Genomic DNA, 25885 nt, shown 5'->3' on the forward strand with positions numbered 1-25885 from the left:
CAGTCCAGTCAAGTACATCTCACGTATATATTGTATATGATATTATGACACTGACTGCGTTTCCCAAATCCCGTTCATAACACTACAATAATAACGTAGTTTTTATTTTTGTTTTCAACAGTTCCACGGTCTGACCAGTGACCACGCTGTTCTGTCACCGCCCCTCCTCGGCGCGCTGACTAAAACAAATCGAACCCACTCATGACCGAAGTCATGTGGTGTATGTCATGTGGACGTAAACAGGAATTAAGATGAAGAAGAACAACATCCAAATGGGATGTTTTTGAGTGTTGAGGCTTTATTTTGGGGAAAATCCGTGAGGATATAAAGGTAGGTTAAATGAAATCATTGTACTTTTATGGGAATGGGGATCTAAGCGTGATATTTTCCAGCCCTTTAACGTCGCACGAACGTTTTTGCGCTGCGGCATCAGGACAAAATGATAGGCTCGATCTTCAGAAAACCAACAAATCCCTAGCCTTGGATCAAGACTATCAGTGATGTATTTGATCGATTTTGACATTTGCATAAAAAGTAAGACCGTACTGCATACTTGTAACATCCGTGGCCATGGTATAAGCACTTTATATTTGAAATCTGAACGTTTATGTAGAATAGATGTACGGACCAAAAAGGGAGAAAGTGCAAGCCAAACACTATTTTGAACTTGAAGTTCATCCATGACTGTCATATAACACGACAACATAACAAGTCATGGGCTACCCCCAACGCAAGCCTTTTTGTTCTTTCATAGGAGTGTCCCAGGCGATCATTTCCAGGGAGGTGAGCTCGTTGCTGTGCATTATTATCCGCTATAATGTTGGACTTCCTCGCGGAGAACAACCTGTGTGGTCAGGCCATCCTCAGGATCGTGTCCAGAGGGAATGCCATCATCGCAGAGCTGCTGCGTCTGTCTGAGTTCATCCCCCCAGTCTTCAGGCTCAGGGACAAGAGCGACCAGCACAAATACGGGGACATCATATGTGACTTCAGCTACTTCAAGGTGCAGACATGGGCTAAACAAACACCCGTCCGTCCATCCCCTAACAATTTAGTTTTTGTTGTACTCCAGAGACCAGAGACCCACCTAGGGGGTATCAATACCGTTTAGCATGTTCATGTGGGGAACTGTGTGACCCCGATTGAATAATTTCATGATTTCAGTTTTTTTTTTCATACATAAAAAACAAACAGCCTCCAAAAACATCTTAGTAAACCTTAAATGTATGAACATTTATATTTAGTTAAATTTGGCATCACATGCTAGATATACCATCTTTTGGTCAATTGATTACAGGGGTAATATCATACAGTAGTCACTGTGGTCTGTGTGGAGACATTACCTAGTGTGTGTAATGATACTGATATTATGGAATGTTTGAGGTGCATGGGCAAAGTCTCCAGCACCATTTTCTGTATACTTTCAACTAAGTGTTGGTTCTCCTCCAGGGGCCAGAGTACTATGAAGGGAAGATGGAAGCCAAACCAGAGCTTCAGGACTTGGATGAAGAATTCAGGGAGAACAACATTGAGATCCTCTCACGGTTCTACTTTGCTTTTGAAAGTGTCCACAAATACATTGTGGACCTCAACAGGTAACTGGACATCCACCAACCTAGTTCAGCCCCTTCAATTTGGTCCACTCAATAAGTACTGTTGTGGCCTTAAGAATTAAAAAAAAGTTATTCAACCTGCTAAGGACAAACTGAGAATGAGTGGCCAGCCTCTAGCAAAATAGCATTTCTGTTTACGCACACACACGCACGCACGCACGCACGCACGCACGCACGCACGCCAGTGGCGTTCCCAGAAATTACATTTAGGGCAGGCGAGATTTTTTTCTCTACCTACCCCCCCCCCCCCCCCCCTCCGAAGGGGCGGGGGGGGTACTCGGGGAAAAAAATCTCGGGGGAAACAAGTTAACAACGCAACACTGACTACAAAACTGAAAAACGTTAATAAAAACAATATGCAAGTATAATCAATCAATCAATCAATTATTCAGCAGTGGTCTCTTCATGTTGTAGTTTAATGGTTCAAGCTGCTCTCATACTCAGAGCCCCTTTTATGCCTGGTGAGTACAGGTGATGGCCCAGAGACCCCCACACCTGGCACTCCTGGCACCCCATGAAGATAAAGGCAAACATTTGCATCACTATAGTATAGGCGACGTCGCTCTGCTGTTTGGATACGGTAGTGATTAGCTGCCTGCCCGCGTGAATGGACGAGGTCCGACGGCCACTATTCTCTTTGGATTTTTTTTCACTGCCTGTTTTTCAGTCTTTTACTTTATTTTCTACGGGAGGCTAGATTTTAGTTGGGCAGGCGGCCGCCTGCCCTGCCTCTATGGTGGGTACGCCACTGACGCACGCACGCACGCACGCACGCACGCACGCACGCACGCACGCACGCACGCACGCACGCACGTACACACACACACACACACACACACACGACCAATTTCTTTACAAAACGTAATAATAATACATAAAGGCATTAATGTTCATTCTTAACCTCCTCGGGGGTGGGGTTGCAGGGGGGGGGGGGCAGCACCTGTGGGTGTGGCCTCCCGGCCTCTCAGCACCCCTACTTCCTGCAGCTATGCAAGCAGCCCCATCATACTATGGAGCATAAATTAGGCTTAAAGGTCCATGAGATCACAACTGTGTACATTACAACTGGATATTATATTATTTCTTCTTTTTAAGGTATTTGGATGACCTACATGAGGGTGTTTACATTCAACAGACCCTAGAAACTGTGCTTCTTAATGAGGATGGAAAGCAATTACTGGTAAGTTCATACACGGATGCAGACATACATAGGCCTGTCACAATTACTTTGTCTAATCGCAATCATGAGAGATAATCACAATTATATTATAAGAATCGTCATCATCGTTTCCATGTTGACATTTCTTCCTAAAGTACATTTAAAAAAATAGCCCAATGGTGTAATAGCAGATCTATATGCTCACAACGCGACGCATTGTGAGCTTGTAGATTGGCTATTACACCATTGGGCTTATTATGCCTTTTTTATTGATAGGAAAGTAGGCTGAGGCCGTCAGTATCGGGACTCGAACCCGCTACGCGCTGTCAGCCTACATTGTAGCCTAGGTGCCTGGACCGCTACGCCAGCGGTCCAAGCCTATTTCCATTATTTTTTGAAAGTGTAACATTATTAAATATGTCCTATTTTGGCAGTAGTACATTATTTATTTTGATTATTTGGTACCGGCCATTGCCAGTCATTTCTTTGTATATTTATTATTGAAGTTATTTGTCTTATCTGTCCTGTGCAAAGTTTTTTTTTTTAAAGCCTAAAAGCCAAACAGAAATGTAATTTTTGTTTACATGTTCCCGATGTCCAATGGCAAAAACACAATTAAATCGCTAATCGCAATTATTTGAATGACAATTAATCATCAAGTAAAATGTCATGATCTTGACAGCCCCAGACATACACAAATCCACCATACTTTACAGGACTAGGCCAACATATTTCTTTTTAATGTGACATGAAAAGCTAAATTTGGACAGAGCAATATTCAAACACCATTTTTGTCTTCACTCAGTGTGAAGCTCTCTACTTGTATGGAGTCATGTTGCTGGTCATTGACCAGAAAATTGAAGGAGAGGTCAGAGAGAGAATGCTGGTGTCCTATTATCGATACAGGTATGTTTATAAACCACATATGCATGCATGCTATTACAACTTTCTAACTTACTGGTACAGTGAGTAACTCACAATCATGTACACACAAACACTCTCTCTCACACATATACACACACACACACGCACGCACGCACACACGCACGCGCGCGCGCGCACACACGTGTGTGTATATATATACATACATACACACACAGGACATTTAAGCCAACCCCATAGACCAAGTCCATTAACCTATGTTAATGGACTTTTCTTCCAAGTTAATTCACATTTTTCTTGTCCAGTGCTGCCCGTTCGTCAGGTGACTCCAACCTGGATGACATCTGCAAGCTGCTGCGTAGTACTGGCTTCTTGAGTCAGCCTGGAGCAAAACGCCCCGCCAATTACCCAGAAAGCTACTTCCAAAGGGTCCCCATCAGCCCTACTTTCATCAGCATGGTCATTGGGAGACTGCGTTCGGATGACATCTATAACCAAGTGAGAATATAATATAGACTGGAAACTAGGCAGCCAAAGGCTCCTGAACGAATGAATGAAATGAAGGATTTGTTTATTCTCTTGTATTTACCCTGTTATATGCGTTTTTTCTATTAGGTATCTGCCTACCCTCTGCCAGAGCATCGTAGCACAGCGCTGGCTAACCAGGCAGCCATGCTGTATGTCTGTCTGTACTTCACCCCCTCCATACTTATAACCCAGCAGGCCAAGATGAGAGAGATAGTGGACAAGTACTTCCCTGATAACTGGGTAAGACCCTTGATATTTACAAAAGCATTTGAGCTCAAACAACCAGGAAAAGAGGTGCTACACTAAAAGGATGACATTTCGGTCAAAGAGACCTTCAATCTTGGGCGTCCGCTGGCCTAGCGGTCCAGGCGCATACCATATGCTGGTAATCCAGCGTGTCGCGGGTTCGACTCCCGATCCCGGCGACCTTTGCTGTATGTCATCCCCCCCATCTCTCTCCCCATTTCCTGTCAGCCTACTATCCTATCAATAAAGGCAGAAAAAGCTCAAAAAAATATCTTAAAAAAAAAAAAAAGAGACCTTCAATCTGAAGACTGGTCCGTTTGACTGGAACGTCACTCTGTAAAGGGTAAACAAACCATACATAATTACTTAACATAACTAATTATTTAACTTATTAAAACCAGGAAAACACCTGAGTCATTTTAGATTTTTGTGTTGGCTATTCAAAAAAAGCTCACATTTGTACACCTGCTGTTTTTGAACATTTCTGAAAAATCTTGAAAGTGAGAACTACTGATTTAGAAGGCATTCGTAGAATCGGCCTCAGGTCTTAATTTAACTTTTTGATTCCCATGGACGAGCTAATTCGTCCAACGGTACTCGGTCCACAGTGCCATGGACGAGTTAGAAGAGTTGGGCGTTTTCAGTGGTTTTCCACCAGATAGCGCTGTTGGCTACGTTATGAATCATGCTTTCACTGCCAGATGACGTCAGACCCGGAATTGACCCGGATGTAAAAAAACAACGGTTTATTTCCTATGGGAAAATGCTCTCCGTTCCTCTTGCTTTATGGACAAAACAAGGCACATTCAACCACAGCTGTGCAATGGATTATTGCACGCAAATACATTTTACGTTTTAGCAGTACAAGAATGTAATGTGTAAGTGCATGTGTGTTATTTTTTATAGGTGATCAGTATCTATATGGGGATCACAGTTAACCTGGTTGATGCCTGGGAACCTTATAAAGCGGCCAAGACTGCCCTCAACTACACCCTGGACTCTGCAAACATCAAAGAGCAGGTTCAATGAAACACTAACCTATTGATCTCATGTATCTTCTTTGTGCCGCCTAATACTGAATAGGTAGGGAGTTTACTCTCACAGAGTGTAATTACGGTTTTAGGGGCTTTTCTATCACACCTGTGTTTTCATCCAATTTTACTTACCTAAGCATGGTCACGGTATTGTTAATCTATTGTTTGTTTTGTTCGTAAAATGAGAAATTATCAATTTTCACTGTGTGTATAGCACCGGAATTCAACTTAAAGTCTAATGTTAAAATGGTGATTGCGACATCATTGGCTGGCTCTGTTCATGAACATGAGAGATGGCTTCTAAAATGTTTAATATTCTTCATATTGAAAGACCACTATACTATACCCATAACCCATCTGCATATAGGCAACTCGTTATGCAGCTAGCATGGAGACCCTGAAGCCCCAGGTACAGCAGCTACTGAAGGAAGGTTTCCTCAGAGAGGAAATCATTTTGGACAACATCCCCAAACTGCTCAACTGTCTGAGGGATTGCAACGTCGCCATCCGCTGGTTGATGCTGCACACTGCAGAGTCAGGTGAGGAGAATGAGGATCTCGCATGATGCTCCAACAGTTTGACACAGAGGTTCCTGGGACAAAATTCAAAGTGGGTGGAGGCCGCAGGCCAAAATGACAATGACATTAAGTATTGAGAAATGTATTTATTTAATTATAGCTTCTTAGGTTTTCAAGCTGCATGTTAATATGCCATAATCTCATAATCAAGGCTCACATATAAGTAATTACATTTGAATTGCTAATTTGACTTTGGTGGTGCTAGGTTCCATTTTTGGCAGCTCTGTAAATACATATTTGTATCTCACATCAGTTTTCACAGTTGTTGTTTTTGGTTAACCGCTTTGTGGGAAACAAGGGCAGGCATGGCATGAAGAATGAATTGTCTTGTGATGTTTCTCTTGACTTGGCCACGTCAAGGAAATGGTTTTATTTTTTTATTGGTAAAAATGGGAAAGGAACAGTCTGAATTTCAGACATGGCTGGGTCCAATAAGTTTGAGTTATATCAGTTTTGACCCCTTCACCTCCATTTCCAAAACCATTGGAAGGGAAAATCATACAAAAGATTGCCTCTGTGCTCAAAGTAACTTTGAGAAAATGTAATGAAGAAAGTTTTAGCCCTTGAAAATCAAACCAGTAGCTATGTGCTTGAAAGGACATAATTATGAAAAAATCAGTTAAACAAGTGAGTCACCACCGCATGTCTGTCTTTCAGCCTATGACCCGAACAATAAACGGCTGCGACAGATCAAAGACCAAGTGATCAACGACTCCAAGTACAACCCTAGGATCCTCTTCCAACTCCTGCTAGACACTGCCCAGTTTGAGTTCACACTCAAAGAGGTGAGAGTCTATCCACAAAATAGGGAGATGAATTGCTGTTTAGTTTCCCCAAACATGTTGGGTTATTGGGCACTTAGTGCAGTGTGTGCTATCAGAGTACTTGGAGGCCAGTGTATTACCAGTGGTGAGCTGTGGATTTTTGAACTAGGGGGTCTCTATTTTATGACGTCACGTGCAAGCGCACGCACACACATGTGCATAGCCGATCAGCTCAGTGCTAGTTGAAATACTGTATTCAACATGTGATTTTAATGTAATTATATTTCTTATTATTTAGTTGCATTGTTAATTTGTTGTTTTTATTTTTGTTTCAATTAATTAATTATTTTATTTTCCTTTTAGTTTTATATAAAAGCCCTTTACATAGATTCACCCACACAAGTACTTAAAATAATCATTCAACTTGTCTTTACTTGAATTACTTTTTTTTAAGACTTACATTGCTTTCAAAACAGTGGTTAAAAAAAAAAAAAAAAAAGACCCTTTTGCTACTCACCAAAAACAAAGACGGTTTTATGGAGTTGAAAGCCTACTCTACTAAATGGGAACACTGTGAGCCCCCACCTCTCGTCTAAAATACACTTTTTGGCCAGAAAAGAAAATATTTCACAGGAATTAAAACATGTTTTTGGTTACTCCACAGTGCCCTCTACAGATCTGGTCAATGGAATTGTCCTATTGACCAGATTCTTCCTTCCGGTGAAATATTTTCTTTTCTGGCCAAAAAGTGTATTTTAGACGTGAGGTGGGGGCTCAGAGTGTTCCCACTTAGTATAATAGGCTTTCAACTCCATTAAACCATCTTTGTTTTGGTGAGTACCAAAGGTGTATTTTTTATTTTTACTACAGACGAGAGGCTGCGCTACCGCAGTGCGAGGGGAAACAATGGAAAGTACCATAGCGTTAAGGAGAACTCCTTCTAACGCTATGGACCAGAGCTAGATAGGGATAATAACTTCGTGAGTGTCTGGTAGGCTACAGCTCTTGTGTCCTCTGCTAAGCGATTAACCCTTTCACACTCCATGGCTTTTCTCGAGTAGCCTAATGTTATGCAAAGCAGCCAGGTTGAGGCCATTGTTTAAGGTGTTAAGAACGGCTCGCCGCTGACGTGCGTGCTCGTGCGTGCATGTGGAGTTCCCAGCCCCCAGCCCCGATAGTAGCTTCAGAACTAAGGGGTCGCCCCCCCGCGCACCCCCTACAGCTCAACCCTGTGTATTACGTCAGTCATGTGTGACACACCAACTTGGGATAGTTTGGGGATCTCCATAAATAGGCAAAAAGGTGACTCTGACAGACACATGGATAGAAATTCCTGGAATTTATAGATAGATAGACTATGGAGATAATGCCAAATGTTTTACAAAATGGTCCATACTACTGGTGATGAATCAATCAACTGCAGTTGGTACAAGGTTTTCTTTGTCAATTGCCATAAGACAGCATATGCTTATGAAAGAGCATATCATTATAAAAAGACATACATTCATATGTTCTAATTATACGTCTCCTTTGACTAATCATTGCTGTGCCAACACTCCATCTGGGCTGTCTCTTCTCCAGATGTTCAAGCAGATGCTGACAGAAAAACAGAAGAAGTGGGAGAGCTACCAGAAAGAGGGATCAGAGAGAATGACTGAGTTGGCTGAGGTCTTCTCTGGGGTCAAGCCTCTCACCAGAGTGGAGAAAAATGGTGAGATACACTCTATCTATGTAGTCTATGACCACCCCCCAATATGTAATTAAAACACAAACACATGCAAACATGCTTAGCTCAGGCTTAATGCTGTTCAATGCCCTCCTCTTCCCAGAGAATTTACAGGCCTGGTTCAGAGAAATCTCTAAACAGATTGAGTCCCTGAACTATGAGGACTCTACAGCTGCGGGCAGGAAAACTGTACAGCTCATACAGGCCCTGGTTGAGGTAAGTAATGTACTGTACTGTACTGTGTACAGCTGTTCCCAGTACAGATCTTGATACACAGTTTTGTGCACATCAAAGTGGCATAATCAGTGGTTCAGTGTTGTTTTCCCACTTTAATGTGATTTCAGCTTGTACTGTAAATGAGGTTTGTGAAAACTAAAATACAGTACATACAGGAATGTATGTATGTAATATGTATTGTCCTCATTAGCTAGAAATGTAATGGGTGCCATTGAAGGCAAATAATGCTGTTTTAAACGGTTTAGTTCCATCTCTGGCTACATCCACGATGCATTATTTACAGTTCTCTTTGTCTCCAGGTCCAGGAGTTCCACCAGCTGGAGTCCAATCTTCAGGTGTGTCAGTTCCTGGCTGACACCAGGAAGTTCCTTCACCAGATGATCCGTACCATCAACATCAAGGAGGAAGTCCTAATTACCATGCAGATAGTAGGAGACTTGTCTTATGCATGGCAGATCATTGACAGGTACTGAATATATATAATGCATATACAGTACCGGTTTGGACACTATATCATCGAACACATTTCTTAACCACATAAGCCCTTTATTGTGAAAATAGCCGATCTCCAAGTTCACTGCATGCTAAATCGCCACGTGTTGTGTGCTGGTAGATCTGCTATTTTCACAATTTTGAAAATTTTGAAATTTGTGGAATTTAAAAAAATATGCTCATAATGAATGATATGCCCAAAATAGGGACGCCAGGTTGAAAGTGGTTAAAGAGCTCATTAATGAAGTAATCCATTGATAAATGAATGAATAAATATGTCATTAAATGAGAAACTACTGTATATGCTACTCTTAGTTCAAATTGAACCACAGCACATAGCAGGTAGCTGTCCAATGCATGGACGAACAAAGACCGAGCTCTTTATCTTGTTAGAATACGGGAATACCAATGGCCCCGATTCACTAAGAAATTTACGACCATATTTTGATCTTACCGGCATTTAAGACAATATTTTGCATTGTATAAGTCTTAAATGCCGGTAAGATCAAAATATGGTCGTACATTTCTTAGTGAATCGGGAATGTGCTTGTGTTAAGGTGTTGTTGAACATTGAACAAGTATTAATTCAGATATATTCTGGTGGCAACTTTTCACGCTTTTCATCACAGCAATTTTTTTCTTTGCAGTTTCACATCAATAATGCAAGAGAGCATTAGAGTCAACCCCTCCATGGTCACCAAACTGAGAGCCACATTTCTGAAGGTTAGGACCATTCTTTACCACACACAAATCATGCATTAAGTAAATAAGTTAGGTCTGAGTGGGTTATAGTGGGTATCAGCCGAGCAATGAGGGCATCTATACTGTTTACAATGCACTAGACCCCTGGGAGATGGAGTGCTACACCTACAGTACCGTCATCTCTCAGTACTTACTTAGCTCTCAGTCTTACTTTACAAAGCCAAATGCTACTCATACACTGAGTTGTTCCTTTGATTGATTGATTAATTGATTGATTGAATACTTTATTTACCTTACGATTCAAAGGTGAGTGCTCTGCCGACTGAACTACCCGGATACTGCATAAACGTGGCCATGTCTAGAAAAAGCTTTACCTTGTTCTGTTAACAACCCATTGAGACCTGAAGCCGATTCTACATGTCTCCTAAATCCCAACAGTTTTCTGAAAAACGCATGTTTCTATATCAGTGGTACTCAATCTTTTTCATGTCAAGGACCCCCAAAATGATATGCATTTGGCCGTGGACCCCCATCAAAATATTTTGTTCCAGGGACCCCCAGAAGCAAAGATTTGAGTTAAAAATGTTCGCTTAAAAATATATATATATTCAAAGATTTGCACACATTTTCACGATTTTTCAAATAGCAGATCTACAAGCTCATAACGCGGCACTTATATCTGCTATTTTTGAATAGCCAAAGTGTAAAATAATGCTTTTTTAGCTCAAATATAAAAATGACAAAGTTCCAGGTCTTAATGGGTTAAACTTTCAGGAAATACTATATTTTTAAATGTATTTTATTCTATTGTGACCAGCTGGCATCTGCATTGGACCTTCCATTGCTGCGTATCAACCAGGCGAACAGCCCTGACTTGCTGAGTGTTTCACAGTTCTATTCTGGGGAGTTGGTGGCTTACGTCAGAAAGGTACAGTAAGGTTGTGCTTTCACCCAGTATATATGTATATTACAGCACTGATCTCTATTTCTAATGTCATTAATGATAATAATATATAATATATTCTTAAATAAAATATGCACATAATCCGAGTTGCAAAAGCTTGACAAGTGCTTCTTCAAACATCTGTTTTACCATGTTGTGGATACACAACCTATGACATTGTTCCCTTCTCTGTCATCTGCCCATGGGATTCACTGTCACTTATGGTGCGCTAGACGAGTTTAATCAGCTAGAAAGCTATAAGCCAGCTGCTTCTGCATCTTTTGTTGCAGCTCCGATCCTTCAGGCAGACGTTCCTGTTCATGCTCAGTAGGTGTACTTTTTCCTCTCTCCGTTTCCAGGTACTGCAGATCATCCCAGAGAGCATGTTCACCTCCCTGGCCAAGATCATTAAACTACAGATCCATGACATCATGGAGGTGCCCACACGGCTGGACAAGGACAAGCTGAAGGACTACTCTCAGCTGGGGGCTCGTTATGAGGTAAAGCAGCATATCGTTTTTTGTTGTTGTTTCTTTTAAATATTTTGGGGGCTTTTTTGGCCTTTGCTTATAGTTTACATGGAGATAGAGATGGGGAGAGACATGCAGCAAAGATTGTTAGGAACAGGATTGCTGAAACTGTGATGCGCTGTCAGGCTACATTGGAGCCTACAGTAGGTGCCCGGACCGCTAGACTAGCAGTCCGGGCCTGCATATTGTTAACGTTGTGGTTTACCATGCACTTCACAAACATTATACTATGTCATTACGCAGACATTATTGGGAGTATTAAAACCTTATTTGTTTTTACAGTATTATTGTAACAGGGAAGTAAACTTGGTAAACGTAAACAACACTCATTACAACAGTAGTACTTGATGAAATGTTCCAATTTCCCCTTGTATGCACATTTTGATTTTAATTTAAATGTAGATAAATGTACAGGGCTGCTATACTCACCTTGTGCTTGTATGGTAGATTAGATTATTATGTGATATGTGTGGGCCTTAACATCCTGTTTGTGCTTCACATTATTACAGGTGGCCAAACTCACACATGCTATCTCCATTTTCACTGAGGGGATCCTGATGATGAAAACTACACTGGTTGGGATCATCAAGGTAGATTCTGTGATCATTAGAATGTAGACATTTAGCAGATGCTGTTATGCAGATCGATTTTAAAAAGTGCAAAGTTGGAGTAAATGCTGCAAACTTTATGCCTGATTTGTACTTAGATGCGCTGTCATGTAAACGTGCTGAAAATAGCCGATCTACAAGCTCACAACATGTCACGTTGCATTGTGCTATGAGGTTGTAGATTGACTATTGTCGATCGACTGTTGTCTTTAGTCAGCCAACAACAAAGTAAGTGGTTGAGGGATTAGAGTGCTAAGAAAACAAGTATGTGCTACAAAATTGTACTTTTTATTTGTACTTCTTTTACCGTACAAGCATTTTGTAACATTGTTAAGAAAGGTGCTATACAAAGTGTATTATTAGGATAGCAAGTACAGCAGCATCTACTAAGCAAGGGATAATGTACAGTATGGGGACGTAGTCATTATTTAAATTTAAAGTCTGACAGGGTGATTATCCACCGACGCGATAGCGGAGGTGGATAATCACCCTGCTGTGATTTTTCCATAGATCATGGACCTTGTCTGTCTCTAACATGCAGTCATGTGTGTAAGCATTCCGATAGTGGTTAAAAAGCTCACTATTAAGGGTGTGTTATACTTTATTGTGCCATTAGGTGGACCCTAAACAGCTTCTAGAGGATGGCATCAGGAAGGAGCTGGTGAGGAGAGTGGCTTATGCTCTGCACAAAGGACTCATCTTTAACCCTAAAGCTAAGGTCAGACATCTGTCGGTTTGGTCTGGTTGTTTAAAGGTATAATGAATAGTGGGTCATAAATGATGATTGAGATGTATTATATTTCTGGAAAATCCTACTTGTTATACCTTTAATTCACAATGAATAATTCACAATGAACAATATGTAGAATAAGTCTGACTGTAACCTTGCTGGTCATATGAATCCATTGACCTCTGCTACAATTTCATTAATTAAAACCATGAACACCCCCCCCCCCTCTCAGATTATCTAAATTTATGAATTTATTGTACAATTAGAAATAGGACAGACGGATTCTACCGTTGCGCCTCAGCCTTAAACGGCCAGTCCGGTGCGTCACACGTCAGTCTACTTGTTACCTGCTCCGTATTAAATAAAATATAAAAATGAAAAATGAAAATCAAACCTTTTCTTTCCCCCAGCCCAGTGAGTTGATGCCCAAGCTGAAGGACATGGCAGCAACCATGGATGGCTTTTACAGATCTTTCGAGTACATCCAGGACTATGTCAGTATCTATGGTCTCAAGATTTGGCAGGAGGAGGTGTCGCGCATCATCAACTACAATGTTGAGCAAGAGTGCAACAGCTTCCTCAGAACCAAGGTTAGACAAAAAAAATAATGGGTTGTTTTTGTTTTCACACATCTGTTCTATTTCACTTCTGTGGTTGATTTGACTTATTTGACTGGTTGCACAACTTACTGATTTCTAGATCCAGGATTGGCAAAGTGTGCACCAGTCCACCCACATTCCTATTCCCAAGTTCCCCTCCGTGGATGAGTCTGCCACCTTCATCGGGCGCCTCTGCAGAGAGATCCTCCGAATCACTGATCCCAAGTACGTTTCATCAGAGTATTAATGATGTTATATTGTTAACAATATATTGTTTTAGTTATGTTTGTTGCTCATGACTCACCGGATTGGATGCAAACTAGTTATGAATAAGTCTGAAAAAAAATCCAATTTTTAAACCAAATCCCAAAAATGGGATTTGGTTTAAAAATTGGTGAAGTTGCCCTTTAACTCATTAAAACTGGGAAAGTATGTGTGTCATTTTAGATTGTTTTTGTTGGCTATTCAAAAATAGCATATATAGAAGTTCCCAGCTCGTCACTTCGTGCCGTGCTGCGAGCTTGTTCATCTGCTATTTTTGAACATTTTTGAAAAATCTTGAAAGTGTGGGAGCTACTGATTTAGATGGCATTTGTTGAATCGATGGGTTAAGCAGTTAGTCTTAAGCTTCTACAGATCCTGTATTGTGTATTAGCTGTTGGGTAAGCATTGCTCCACCTGAACATCCCCAGGGTAACCTGCTACATTGACCAGATGAACACCTGGTACGACCTGAGGAGCCACCAGGAAGTGACCAACAACCGGCTGTTCTCTGAGATCCAGGACACTCTGGGCACCTTTGGCCTCAACGGACTGGACCGCCTACTCTGCTTCATGATTGTTAAGGAACTGCAGGTAATTAGCCTAATAAATAATACACACAAGCCGGTTTCAAAACAATAACATTGGATCAGCTGTTGGGTACATATTGTACATTTAGTGTGTAGATTAGAGCCCTGCATTAGGATTGGAATCCTGCGGGATCTAGGGATGCAACGGTTCAGGTATAGCCCACGGTTTGGTTCTAACCTCGGTTTTTGGGTCATAATAATAATACAACTTTTATATTCAGACACATCTTTGTCTGCCTTTTTAAGGGAAAAACGAACCTTATGTCACTGACTTGCTTTCATCATATTTTCAAGGGCAAAATGAACCTGTCACTGATTTCACTTTAGTGTGAGGGGGAGGCATTGTCTCAAAGGAAAACATCACTTTGCAGTTTGCAGCAATAAAAAGTGGTGTCAATCTCTGCTGTCATAGACTAGTTTGTTTGAGTTGTTTTGTTGAAAATAAACTTTGTACGAGTTACACACCACAGCAAAGTATTATATGGATGTTGTTATCAGGTGTATGTTGTGCCATCACATTATACACTACATTTAACTGATTGTCAATCATTTCTCCCATCAGAATTTCCTAATGATGATTCAGAAGGTGATCCTGAGGGACAAAGCTGTGGTGGATGTCTTCAAGGCCATGCTGTCTGCTGTCAACCCAGTGAAGGGCATTGTGGGTAGGTAATGTAGGCTTAGAAAATACAATAGCCAAGAGTCATTATGTTATCAGTCATATTAAACAACCTATTTTTTGTTTGTTTTTCTTTGTTAGCTAATGCTAGCAAAGTGTATCCCAATGCTGTGGCCAAAACACAGAAGATCTGGGGGGCATATTTGGAGGCAATTATGAAGGTATTAGTCTGTTATGTATGTCAATCTTGTGTTCATCACTAGACAAATTGATATTACTATAGAGGAGGTGCCCCAGTAATTACACGGGATCAAGTGCTGAATTGAGTTATTTCTTCTAACTTTCTACGGTGTGCTGTAATCTACTGTAATAACGAGGTAATGCTTTCAAACTATCTTAAAAGTACTTGTTTTTTGCAGGTTGGCCAGATGCAAATTCTCCGACAGCAGATAGCCAATGAGCTGAACTACTCGTGCAAGTTTGACTCTAAACACCTGGCTGCTGCTCTGGAAAACCTAAACAAGTAAGGTCTCACTTAAGGCCTAGCATCACCAAAGCCTGTCCTGGGGTCCGACATAAGCACATTAAATAGATGATACCACAAAACTGCACTTCAATTAACTAGTCGAATGACAGACAACTCTTAACTGTTCATTATCATTCCCCAATCCCCAGCATTACCGGATATATATCATATTTGCTTTATCATAGACCCAAATATTGACGATGAATACCAAAACTATTATTTATGATTTCTTTTTTTTTAGGTCTCTCCTGGCAGATATTGAAGCCCACTACCAGGACCCTTCTCTGCCCTACCCTAAAGAGGACAACACTTTGTTGTATGAGATCACTGCCTACCTTGAGGGTGCTGGCATCCACAATCCACTCAACAAGGTTTGGATATGGATACGGGACATTTAATTAAGCCTAATCTTGATTTCAATATTCATTTTAAGAAAAAAAGGAAAAAAAGTAAAGATTGAGAGACATTGTGTTAAGATGTAAGTTAGGTCTAACTGACTGTTATCTTTCTTGATGTATCTTACAGATTTATATCACCACGAAGCGCCTCCCCTATTTCCCTATCATCAACTTCCTGTTTATCATTGCTCAGCTTCCCAAACTACAGTATAGTAAAAATCAAGGTGAGTGACATTTGGGGCCCATAATTATTTCTTATAAGTCAGTGTTGGATTTCTGCTATAACTACTCCTGATAAGTTAATGTATTAGTTGTGTTATAGTGTTTAGCACTCTGGCAAGGAAAACAATGTGGTTCAATAATGATGACCTTTTATGTAGGAACTTCACCAACTATTTCTTGAGTTGATTGTTTATTTCCTTAGAAAGGATTGTTCAAAATAAAACCTGGACTTTTATTAATCCTATTACAAGTATAAGAGCTAGTGCTAATATCTCAGGTGGCTTACATCTTAATAATTGTACAATTTAACTGTAATTGTCTCATATTTGCTGTTTTGGGCTGAAGCATAAGCCCAGAAAATGGATTTTCATCAACTTTAACTGTTCAATGTTCCTGCAAGGAATGCCACGCTGGCATTTATTTTACAGTCAGGGGACATCGCTGCGTTATGAATGCAGGAGAAGCACTGCATAAACTGGAGCTATAATGTGTAATTAAGTTTATAAGTAAATCACCAGAGTTTTCCTGTCTTGAATTTCACTAGGCATGACGTGCAGGAAAGCTGCAGACCCAGTTGACTGGGCTCCGTTAGTACTGGGCATCGTCACCCTTCTCAAGCAGTTCCACTCCAGATACACAGAGCAATTCTTGGCTCTCATTGGTCAATTCATCCGTTCCATAATGGAACAATGCACAAGGTAAAAAAAACTGCTATTTTGGACATATTGCTATTACAGATTTGTTTTCTGTATGCTTGATTCAAAATGCATAATGCTTGAAAACAATTTAAACTTCATTATCATGCCATTGAAAGTTGTGTAGTTGATTTGTTAATCATGTGTATATTTCATTTGATCTGAATTACTGTTAACCCATTAAGACCGGGAACGCATCCGAGTCATTTTTAGATATCTTTGGCTATTTTTTGAAAAATTGTGAAAATGTGTGCAAATCTTTTTTTCAAAGTGTTTTTTTTAAGTCAAATCTTTGCTTCTGGGGATTCTACAAATGTCTTCTAACAGTTATTTTAAAAAACGTATGTTGCTGTAATAAGAGGTTCTCAAACTTTTTTCATGTCAAGGACCCCCAAGATTATATGTATTTGGCCGCGGACCCCCAGCTTGTATCTGCTATTTTTGAATAGCCCAAAGTATATGTATGCCAGTCTCAATCGGTTGAAAAGTATATTCAATAATTTGTCTAAATGTTTATTTTGTTATTTATTTAAATTCCGCTGCAGTCAGAAGATCCCGGACATGCCTGCTGATGTTGTGGGAGCTCTGATGTTCCTGGAGGACTATGTGAAGTACACAAAACTGCCACGCAAGGTTTGATAACATTCACAACTGGATGACTAAATAGTAACCACACTTAGGGCTGTCACGATTACAAATTTAAGTTGACGATTAATTGTCACACAAATAATTGTGATTTAAGTTTCATTGTGTTTTTGGCATTGGACGTATGAACATATGAATAAAATTACATTTCTGTTTTGCCTTTTAGGCTTTGTAATCAAAAATTGCACAGGGCAGATATGACAAATAACTTAAATACACAAATCGCAGAAATAGCTGATCTACAACTTTGTGACGCTTTGTAAGCTTGTGATCTGCAATTTCAGCTATTTTTGGAAAATGTTTGAAAATACACTTTTCAACATGGAAACGATTATCTCAAATAATTGCGATTAGGCGATTATGTTTATTGTTTATTGATTATGATTATTGGTCTATTAAGGGAATGGTAGGGGAGCATATATTTCACTTTATCTTAATTTCCCTCCAAAATATATGGGGAGAAAAAAAGTGTTTTACTTTTAATTATCGCAAACTAGAAAAGTAAACCTTGCCAAGCCATGTGGCCCACAGGGCAGGAGCCTATCTCCTGTTTCTGTAGCGTGAGGCGGCTCGATGTACAAGTACATCCCCCAAACAAATATGACATCTAATCGTATTCCCTGCTAAGTTATGTGGTATGTTTTTCCTTAATAATAGTGTTACGGATTATGTAACCATATTGCACCATTTTCCCCCCCCCCCCAAAAAAATGTTTTAAGCCTTTATTGACTGTCAAGTAGAGAGACAGCAGGAACCATGAAGGAAAACCTCTGACCGTTCAGGAATCAAACCAGGGACTTGCTCGCTGATCAGGGCATTTTGCACCCATATGGGTTCGCCCAGAACATTGTACTTTTTAATGTAGAGTGTCATAGTTATGTTGTAGGTTATTTAAATGCATATTTCTTGTTTCTGTTTTTCTAAAGGTGGCTGAAGCCCATGTGCCCAGTTTCATCTTTGACGAGTTCAGGACTATATTGTGAAGATCAAGCTTTGTCACCGGGAATGATGAAATTTATGCTTTTGTCTGTTGATTTTCTACTCAAGAAATTCATTGTTTTGACCAATAGTGTCTTAAAGCAGTAATATAAAATTGTACATAGATAGCTATAAACGTTACTAAATAACCATCAAGTTATGCCAACTTTGTGTACTGTCAGCTGTCACTTTGTGCCATTGCAATGCCTAATGAAATTCAGTGTATTTTAATAAATCTTAATTCCTAATTATTCTGTTTTGTTGTTCCGTTCAATTGACTTTTACGGTGTATTATTTAATTACTTTCTGCAAAAGGCTAGTAATGTAAAATCATGTTTGGGTCAAGATAATGAGTTATATTATTTAGCTTAAAGGGATAGTTCACCTTCAAAATGACTTTTTTTCCTATCGATTACTCACCCCATGGAGTGAGTAACCCCATCAAATTATTGGCCTTTAGTTTGTTTGGGTTCAGAGCTTTTATTTTGGAAGGTAAGAACGAAACGGAAGTTTACGCTAACGACGCATTCCGTACGTAGCTTACGTTTTCCACGCACCGAGACGCACGTTTTGTTGTTCCCGCCCCGGCAGTGTTTTTGTTCCTGCTAGAATTGTTTGTTTGCTGCAAGAATGGCTGCAATAAGTTCTACTTAAACCGAAACATATCAAATAAGACGGTTATTGGCTGCTACTTCCCACTCATACATTGCCAGTAGCCGTAGGCTAGTTGTTTAGCAGTGCTACTCGTTGCAAGCAAGAGACAGCGTGCGAGGAAACGTATCTACTAACTAGTAACCTAACTAACAGGTCTGTGGTCTCCAGTGGGTCAGTCAGTCATTCAGGTCTCCATCATCACCATCATGTCTATGTCTCTAAGCTCAGTCAATGCTGCTGTCAACAGTCTGAAACAATGTCAGGTTGACATCGGGACAGGAATGGACATCCTAACAGACGTGGCTATGGACCTGGCCGAAGCACACAGTAAGTCCAGTTTATATCTATTCTACCTAACCTCAGTAGTTTGCTCAACTATAAACTCAGTGTGTTATCATCATCATCATCATCATCATCATCATCATCATTAGCCCCATTTAGAACCTCTCCCTCCGCTATGTAGCTCCGAGATGAGGTCCTATATTTCCCGGTGCCGTTTGAGCAGGACATTGTCGCACATTTTCCACTTTACATGTTTCTTATCCCTTTCTGCACATCGTATCCAAAAAGTAAAGGTTTTCTGAAACTCTCACAGATATTTTAAGTTATAGCTGGCAATAAAATCTATCCAACGAGTTGAAAAAAGTATTTAATTCGCCTCTGTCCTCAACCGGTTCCATAATATTTTGCATTAGAAGATGCAATTCAACATTTGACCAGTAGGGGAATCAGTAATGTTATCTCTACGGGCGCAACTCTTGCGCAATGTCTTAAAAACATGTAACCGGCTGAGGACAGGAGAAGAAGAATGCTGAAGAATGTTTATTGTATGTTTTGTAATAATAATCAAAACCTACAAAGTAACTAGTAACTTAAGTTTTCAAATAATTGTAGTGGAGTAAAAGTACAATATTTGTCTCTGAGATGTAGTGGAGTAAAAGTATAGAAAATTGGAAATACTCCAGTAAAGTAAAAGTACCTCAAAATTGTACTTAAGTACAGTACTTGAGTACATGTACTTAGTTACTTTCCACCACTGCTGACATGAAATAAACTTGGACCCAGTTCCCAACCATAGAGTTCTAATATATCTGTCCCTACTAGCAACTGAAGTCCACAGCCTAAGCTAAGCTGTATCAACTGTTTATATACTAACTTTAAAGACACATACTAGTTTTTATTAAGTACTTGTTTCTCTACATTGCAATTTGCAACAACGTCTTTGTTTATGCTTTAGGGCTGCAACTATTGATTCTTTTCTTAGCATTTCTATCGATCAGAATCAAAATCAGAATCAGTTTTATTGTCACATATTTTTTGTTCAATTGAATATATGAGATGGGTGTTTTTGAATATTCAGATTGTTTTAGATCAACAAATCGATGAAGCACATAAGCCCTTATAATATAATTTGTTGCACAACGGTGCCATTACAATGTTTTGAAAATGGCTGATCTTCACGCTCACAATGCTTTATATTTGGTATTATGACAAATTTAACCTATGATATGCCCAAAATAGGAATGCGAAGTTGAAAGTGGTTCGCTGCTGCAGCTATATTGGATGCCCTTTTGTTACCGTATTTTGTTACTTGTATAAAACAAATAAACCTTTTTATTTCTTTACCCCAAAATGAATTATTTTATACAATTATTGATTTTTTTGAATAAATGTTGTTGCCCCTATTATGCGTATCTTTCACGGTAGTGCTTGTTGCTAGCCCACATGGTTCTCTATTCAACTCAGTCTTTGGTTATGCATGCCACATTCATTCATTGATGAGACCACTTTCATTTAGTAGCAGGAGAGGATAAATCTGGCATCAAGAAACTGGAGGCCATGATACTGGAGTGCGCCAAGCTGGATAGAGACATCAACTACTTTGTTGACACTGTTGATCAGGTTACTCAGGTAAAATTTCACTGGCTTTAATTATTTTCCTCATCCATTGAATAAGACAACCATGGCAATGAAATTGTCACCCTGCCTTAAAACAAATTACTTCTTTAGTGCTTTATGGCTATTATGTGTTAATGTCAATGAGTCAGTTGTTATCAATACTTGTGTGGAATAGTTTAAAAAAACATTCCTTTTCCTCTGTAGGCCGGTGCGCAGCAACCAGAGGCAATGTGGAGGCTATCAGATGCTGTGAAGGAACAGTTTACAGAGACAATAGAAAATCTTCCTGATGCCGAACTGGGACGGCATGCAAAGGTGGTTGCCTTCAAGGACAGCATGTCAAGGGCTCTCAAAGAAGGTAAGAACAGCAAAAGGCAATATAATATGTATATCTACATTTTATTAATAATACATTAAACTATACAGTGCTTTTCTAAACAATCAAATACACTTTACATGGGAGAGAAAGATGACAGAAGAGCAAATTAATAGAATAAATGGTGTCAAAAGATGAATAAACATGTGGCAGCACGTATGGTCTTCGGTGTAGCGGTGAAAACGGAGGCCATGGCAGTGGAGAATCTGTACAACTGGGAGCTTGTAGACTAGAGCACCGGTTCTCGTGTGGGGATTCTTGAGAGGCTCCAGGCGGTCGCCAGCAAAATTAGGAACATTTGACTGTATTTTACACTTCAGCTATTCAAAAGTAGCCAATCTACACGTTCACAATCTATCGCGATGCAACACATTGTGAGCTTGTAGATGGGCTATTTTCGTCCAGTGATTCTCATATGTTGATAGTATGTATTTGGGGGTCCTTGATATGAAAATATTTGAGAACCACTGGACTAGAGCATGGGTGTCTGTCAAACTACTTTTGGGTCAAGGACCAGATCAGTTGTCCATGCGGGAATGCACGCATCCATGCTCCGACAGCTTTCGTTGCCTTCAGTTTTTCCCCCCAACCTGCTCTCATTCAAGCATTACTTTTATGATTTACATTAATCTTCAGTCATAAGTTTTGGGAGCTTCACCCTTACCATGAATAAAGCATTTGAAATCGTACTTTAAATGTAGACCTGATTAAACAAATTATAAATGTTGGCTTGGCTACCCAACTGCACCTAACTTTTGGAATTCGCCAGCCTTGCTTCCCGAAATCATACTCAATGAACGCAGTTAGCCTCAATTTCCTTGAGGTGATCACATTTACAGCAATAGAATAGACGCAAAATCCCCTTGAATCACAATATTATCGCACTCAATATTTAATAATGAGTTTTGTTTACATGTCACAGCAGTGCACCTGTCACCTGTCAAAAGTGTCACAGATGTTTCACTTGCTCATGCTGCTTCCAGACACCTCTTGGCTTTAAAAACACCAGGGCCCAGTTTCTGGGTTGTTGTGATTTTCAATTAATAATGTAATTTACTATAGATATCAATTGTGTGTCAATTGCACAGTATGGATTTGTTAATGTTCATTATGGAGAAAGACTGCTCGCAGAGATATGTTCTGCTGAATGTGCAACGGATATTTAAGGCAAAGTCTGTCATCTTACATCGGTCCCAGGTATTGATAGAATGAATCCAGACCCACAGTCTTACATTTTATTATATTTGAAAACCCGAGTTACACAGAGCTACAATTTCCTCCACCTCATCTGATTCTGCGTTGATCGCAAACTGCGAACAAAAGAGCGAAAATTACTTCTCAAGCTGAGTGAAGAATTAGACACGATTCCAAAACTCACTTTCAGCCATAATATTTTATCCATGTACCTGTCCTTGTTATAATTATTCCCATGAGCAACACGCACAGACTGCAAAGAGGGGAAGTGAGCTGGCTAGCGCTGGGATAATTGCATCTCCCAAAGACCTAATTTAATTTGAAAGGCACGAATGCTGTTGTAGTATTCTGTAATAACTTTGCTGCGGCCTTGCATGTTAGCATTAAGCAATTTTAAGTGCTCTGTTATATCCACCAAAAATGCAAAATCATGAAGTCAGTGAGTCTGGGTCATCCAACTCTGCAAATGGCTTCCCTTTCTCGTTCATGAATAAATCCAATTTCCGCACATAATTGATAAAATGAAATAAAACTTTGAGAACAGTTCCTCTGCTCAACCAGCTGACTTTAGTGGGTGCAGAGTGGCAGGTACTTACACACAGTGGGGTTGGTTAACTGGCGCCTGTTGTTTTCTAAGTACACACAACAAGCTGCCAGCACAGCTTGTTGTGTGTATTTTACAGAGAACTGTGAGTGTTGCTGCTGTACATAGATACACAAATGGCTGTGAATATACAGTACATACCGGTAGTTTGACACCTCTGAAGTAGAAGATTAAGTGGGCCAAGCACCAACCCTGCGGGACAGACTCCTTAGATCTGTGGATCTGTGGTCAATTTATCGTTGTTGATGGGTATGTTAATGTCTTAAGGAGAGATAGGATTTGAACCAGGTGATAGCTGTGCCATTAAGGCCAAGTGGATTTGATGCACGATGAGCATCATGGATTGAATACATATAGTGGATATTTTTTACTCTTTTTTTTTTAGCTGGACCTATTGTAGTAGTCAAACTTTTTGGGGTTTTTATTATTTACTTTTTATCAAATTTTACCTCAGTTTTCTTGAATGCCTTGTGGATTTTCCAGCCTGGAGACACAAAAGTTCATAATTTATCTGTGTTTAAATTTGAAAAATTATAACTTTATGTGTTTTCAGCCGCAGCAGAGTCGGACGAAGGAGAAGAGGTGGATGAGGACGTTGCTGTGACTCAGAGCGAAGTCAAATTAACTTGCCCTCTCACACAGGTAGACTGCTCCCCCCTGCTCAGGGGCACAGTTTGCCTTTTCATGCAAGATAACTGATATTGATATCATATATACAAAACCCTTATGTAGTCTAGGTAAAATTGTGAATATAAGCTGAAATTGTGTGCATTTCTTAACAAAGTCAACTTGGCAACTAGGTCTAAATCCATGCTGTACCAATCATACTTTTAAAGAGTGAATTGGTGAGGGAAAATGTAATTGTTCCTAACATTATTTTAATACGTCAGTATATTTTATTATTTTGTAAACAAACTATATTCTAGGGGGCATTGTTTATTCCACTACACATGGCATACATTGAAGATCCACCTATTACCCTGCTTTATAGCCTTGTCAAAAATATATTCAGCCGTGTTTCATTTAGACTATGAATAGCATGTGACAGAAGGTTGCCTCACAAAAAGCACATCATTACAATTAATTGTGGTCAATTGTGGTTAAATGGAATTATTCATTAGCACATTTTCTTTTAAGTGCCGTTCACACCAAGCAGTTGCACAATAACTGTAACGACAACTACAAACATGTCGTTTTTAAAAATCCTTCTAACTGATGTGGATGGCAGAGTCCACATCACAACTATAACGACAGCAAAGTCAATAACTTTCAGAGCGATTTCTTGAACAATAGAAACACTGACAGCCAAAATATATATAATAAGGACATCTGGAATGAAATCGGTCTCACTCGCTGTCGGAATCATTGGTAGTTTTACTATTAACGGAGATGAGGAGACTATTATAAATAGCTAATGCTAGTTACTTGGTAGGCTAGCTGGCATTACCTCGACCTCGAGTACCATACAACTATCTTGCCTCCTCATAATTAATCAGTCATATTATCCATATAGCGTATTGCATGTGTCTTTCAGCACCAAGGAGGCAGAGATCTATCGCTCTCTCTGCCTCCGTGTGTGGGCTCTGACACAGCTGGACTGCACAGTGTGTTTGGTGCCACCGTTTACAGAACATTATCGTTCATCAGTAGGGAACCTCACACTATTATCGTTATAGTTATTGTGCTTGGTGTTAATGGCCATTTAGTCCTGTTTAGAGTTGATGTTTGTCATTATTATTAGAACAAATGAATGATGTTCTTGCCATTTTAGTGTAGTTATTATCGTTGCTATCAAGGTGGAAACCTTGTCCAAAACAGTCCATTTTCAAGAAATGGAAAAAAGAAAGTTGTTTCTGTCCGACTGTGACTTTAGCTAATCATTATTTTACATCCCAGGTGGAGATGGTGAATCCAATGAAGAATAAGAAGTGTAACCACATCTATGATGAAGCAGCCATCCTGAGTGTGATCAGGAAAAGACACAGCCAGAAAAAGAAATGCTGGTAAGCATGCATGGACTGATAAGAAGTTGAATCAAGTTTAGCAGCAGTAAAACTACTCATTGGGCTGATATTTTACAAGCAGCTTTATTTTGTCTTAGACAAAGCTTTGAACATAAATTGATAGATCCCATAAAAACAACAACATATTACCGTAGCAAAACCCCAAACCATTCCTCTTTCACTCCTTTCTAGCTGTCCTGTTGTCGGCTGTGAGAACGCAGATGTGAAGGAGTCGGACCTCATTCTTGACCAGGCGCTGAAGAGAAGGATTCAGAACAAAAAGAAATAGTGAAACCGGACGGTAGTCTACAGGTGTTTGTTGTAGATCTAGATTTGCCAAATTTGATTTTGTTCTGGAAGTTTCTCGGTGTCAACCAACCGTTCAGGAGGTGCGTGTGCTATTGGTGTCGTTGTACCAGGGCCAACCTTTAATTTTGTGTTTACAAACCACCATTCTACTCGTTGTATAATTTGAAAATGTTTTACGTTCAATGTTCTGAAAATCGTTTTTGTTTCGTATTTTCCCCATAACATATCAAGGTTATTTAATGTATTGTTCATATTTCTTTTGTAACAAAACTGTTTATCAATAAATGTATATCCTACTATAATTCTAGTAACCTCTGTTTGTCCGTCTGTCCGTCTGTAGTGGTGAGTGTAGTGGTGTCACTACCCGGTTCTCCTCACTGGCTGGAGCAATTGCTCTGATTTTGCACACATCCATTGACCATTACCATCTGAACTTAACTGTGAAGCCCGTTTTTCAATTTCATCAAATCTCAGCTTCTTATTAGCGTTTATGTGTAAAACACTGTCGCCATGGTTACGGGGCTGCCCAGCTATGGGACGA

The 25885-nt window shown here is 39.8% G+C and overlaps 2 protein-coding genes across 4 annotated transcripts; both read left to right on the top strand.

Annotated features, from left to right (window-relative positions):
* The first annotated feature begins 220 nt into the window (after positions 1 to 220).
* washc5 (WASH complex subunit 5) lies at positions 221 to 18550 on the top strand. The gene is made up of 29 exons (XM_084053746.1): positions 221 to 330; positions 755 to 1003; positions 1450 to 1595; positions 2709 to 2793; positions 3578 to 3678; positions 3960 to 4152; positions 4270 to 4422; positions 5335 to 5448; positions 5830 to 6001; positions 6698 to 6825; positions 8386 to 8515; positions 8634 to 8746; positions 9067 to 9233; positions 9907 to 9982; positions 10779 to 10889; positions 11264 to 11404; positions 11944 to 12024; positions 12659 to 12760; positions 13183 to 13362; positions 13472 to 13596; positions 14064 to 14226; positions 14785 to 14887; positions 14983 to 15062; positions 15261 to 15364; positions 15609 to 15738; positions 15893 to 15989; positions 16532 to 16685; positions 17228 to 17315; positions 18254 to 18550. Exons 2-29 carry the CDS (start codon positions 818 to 820, stop codon positions 18308 to 18310), a joined length of 3480 nt encoding a protein of 1159 aa, XP_083909872.1. The 5' UTR covers positions 221 to 330; positions 755 to 817; the 3' UTR covers positions 18311 to 18550.
* Positions 18551 to 18878: 328 nt separating this feature from the next.
* nsmce2 (NSE2 (MMS21) homolog, SMC5-SMC6 complex SUMO ligase) lies at positions 18879 to 25640 on the top strand. 3 transcript variants are annotated; one of them, XM_084052900.1, is made up of 6 exons: positions 18879 to 19286; positions 20743 to 20870; positions 21063 to 21216; positions 23586 to 23674; positions 24929 to 25035; positions 25228 to 25640. In XM_084052900.1, the coding sequence occupies exons 1-6, from the start codon at positions 19166 to 19168 to the stop codon at positions 25322 to 25324; spliced, it is 696 nt and encodes a 231-aa protein (XP_083909026.1). In that variant the 5' UTR covers positions 18879 to 19165; the 3' UTR covers positions 25325 to 25640. The 3 variants fall into 3 exon arrangements, with proteins under 3 accessions (XP_083909026.1, XP_083909027.1, XP_083909028.1); XM_084052901.1 differs by having other exon boundaries at positions 20758 to 20870; XM_084052902.1 differs by having other exon boundaries at positions 20761 to 20870.
* Positions 25641 to 25885: the final 245 nt, after the last annotated feature.

Source organism: Gymnoscopelus microlampas, assembly GCF_963454915.1.
Source record: "Gymnoscopelus microlampas genome assembly, chromosome: 3".
NCBI classification, from domain to species: domain Eukaryota; kingdom Metazoa; phylum Chordata; class Actinopteri; order Myctophiformes; family Myctophidae; genus Gymnoscopelus; species Gymnoscopelus microlampas.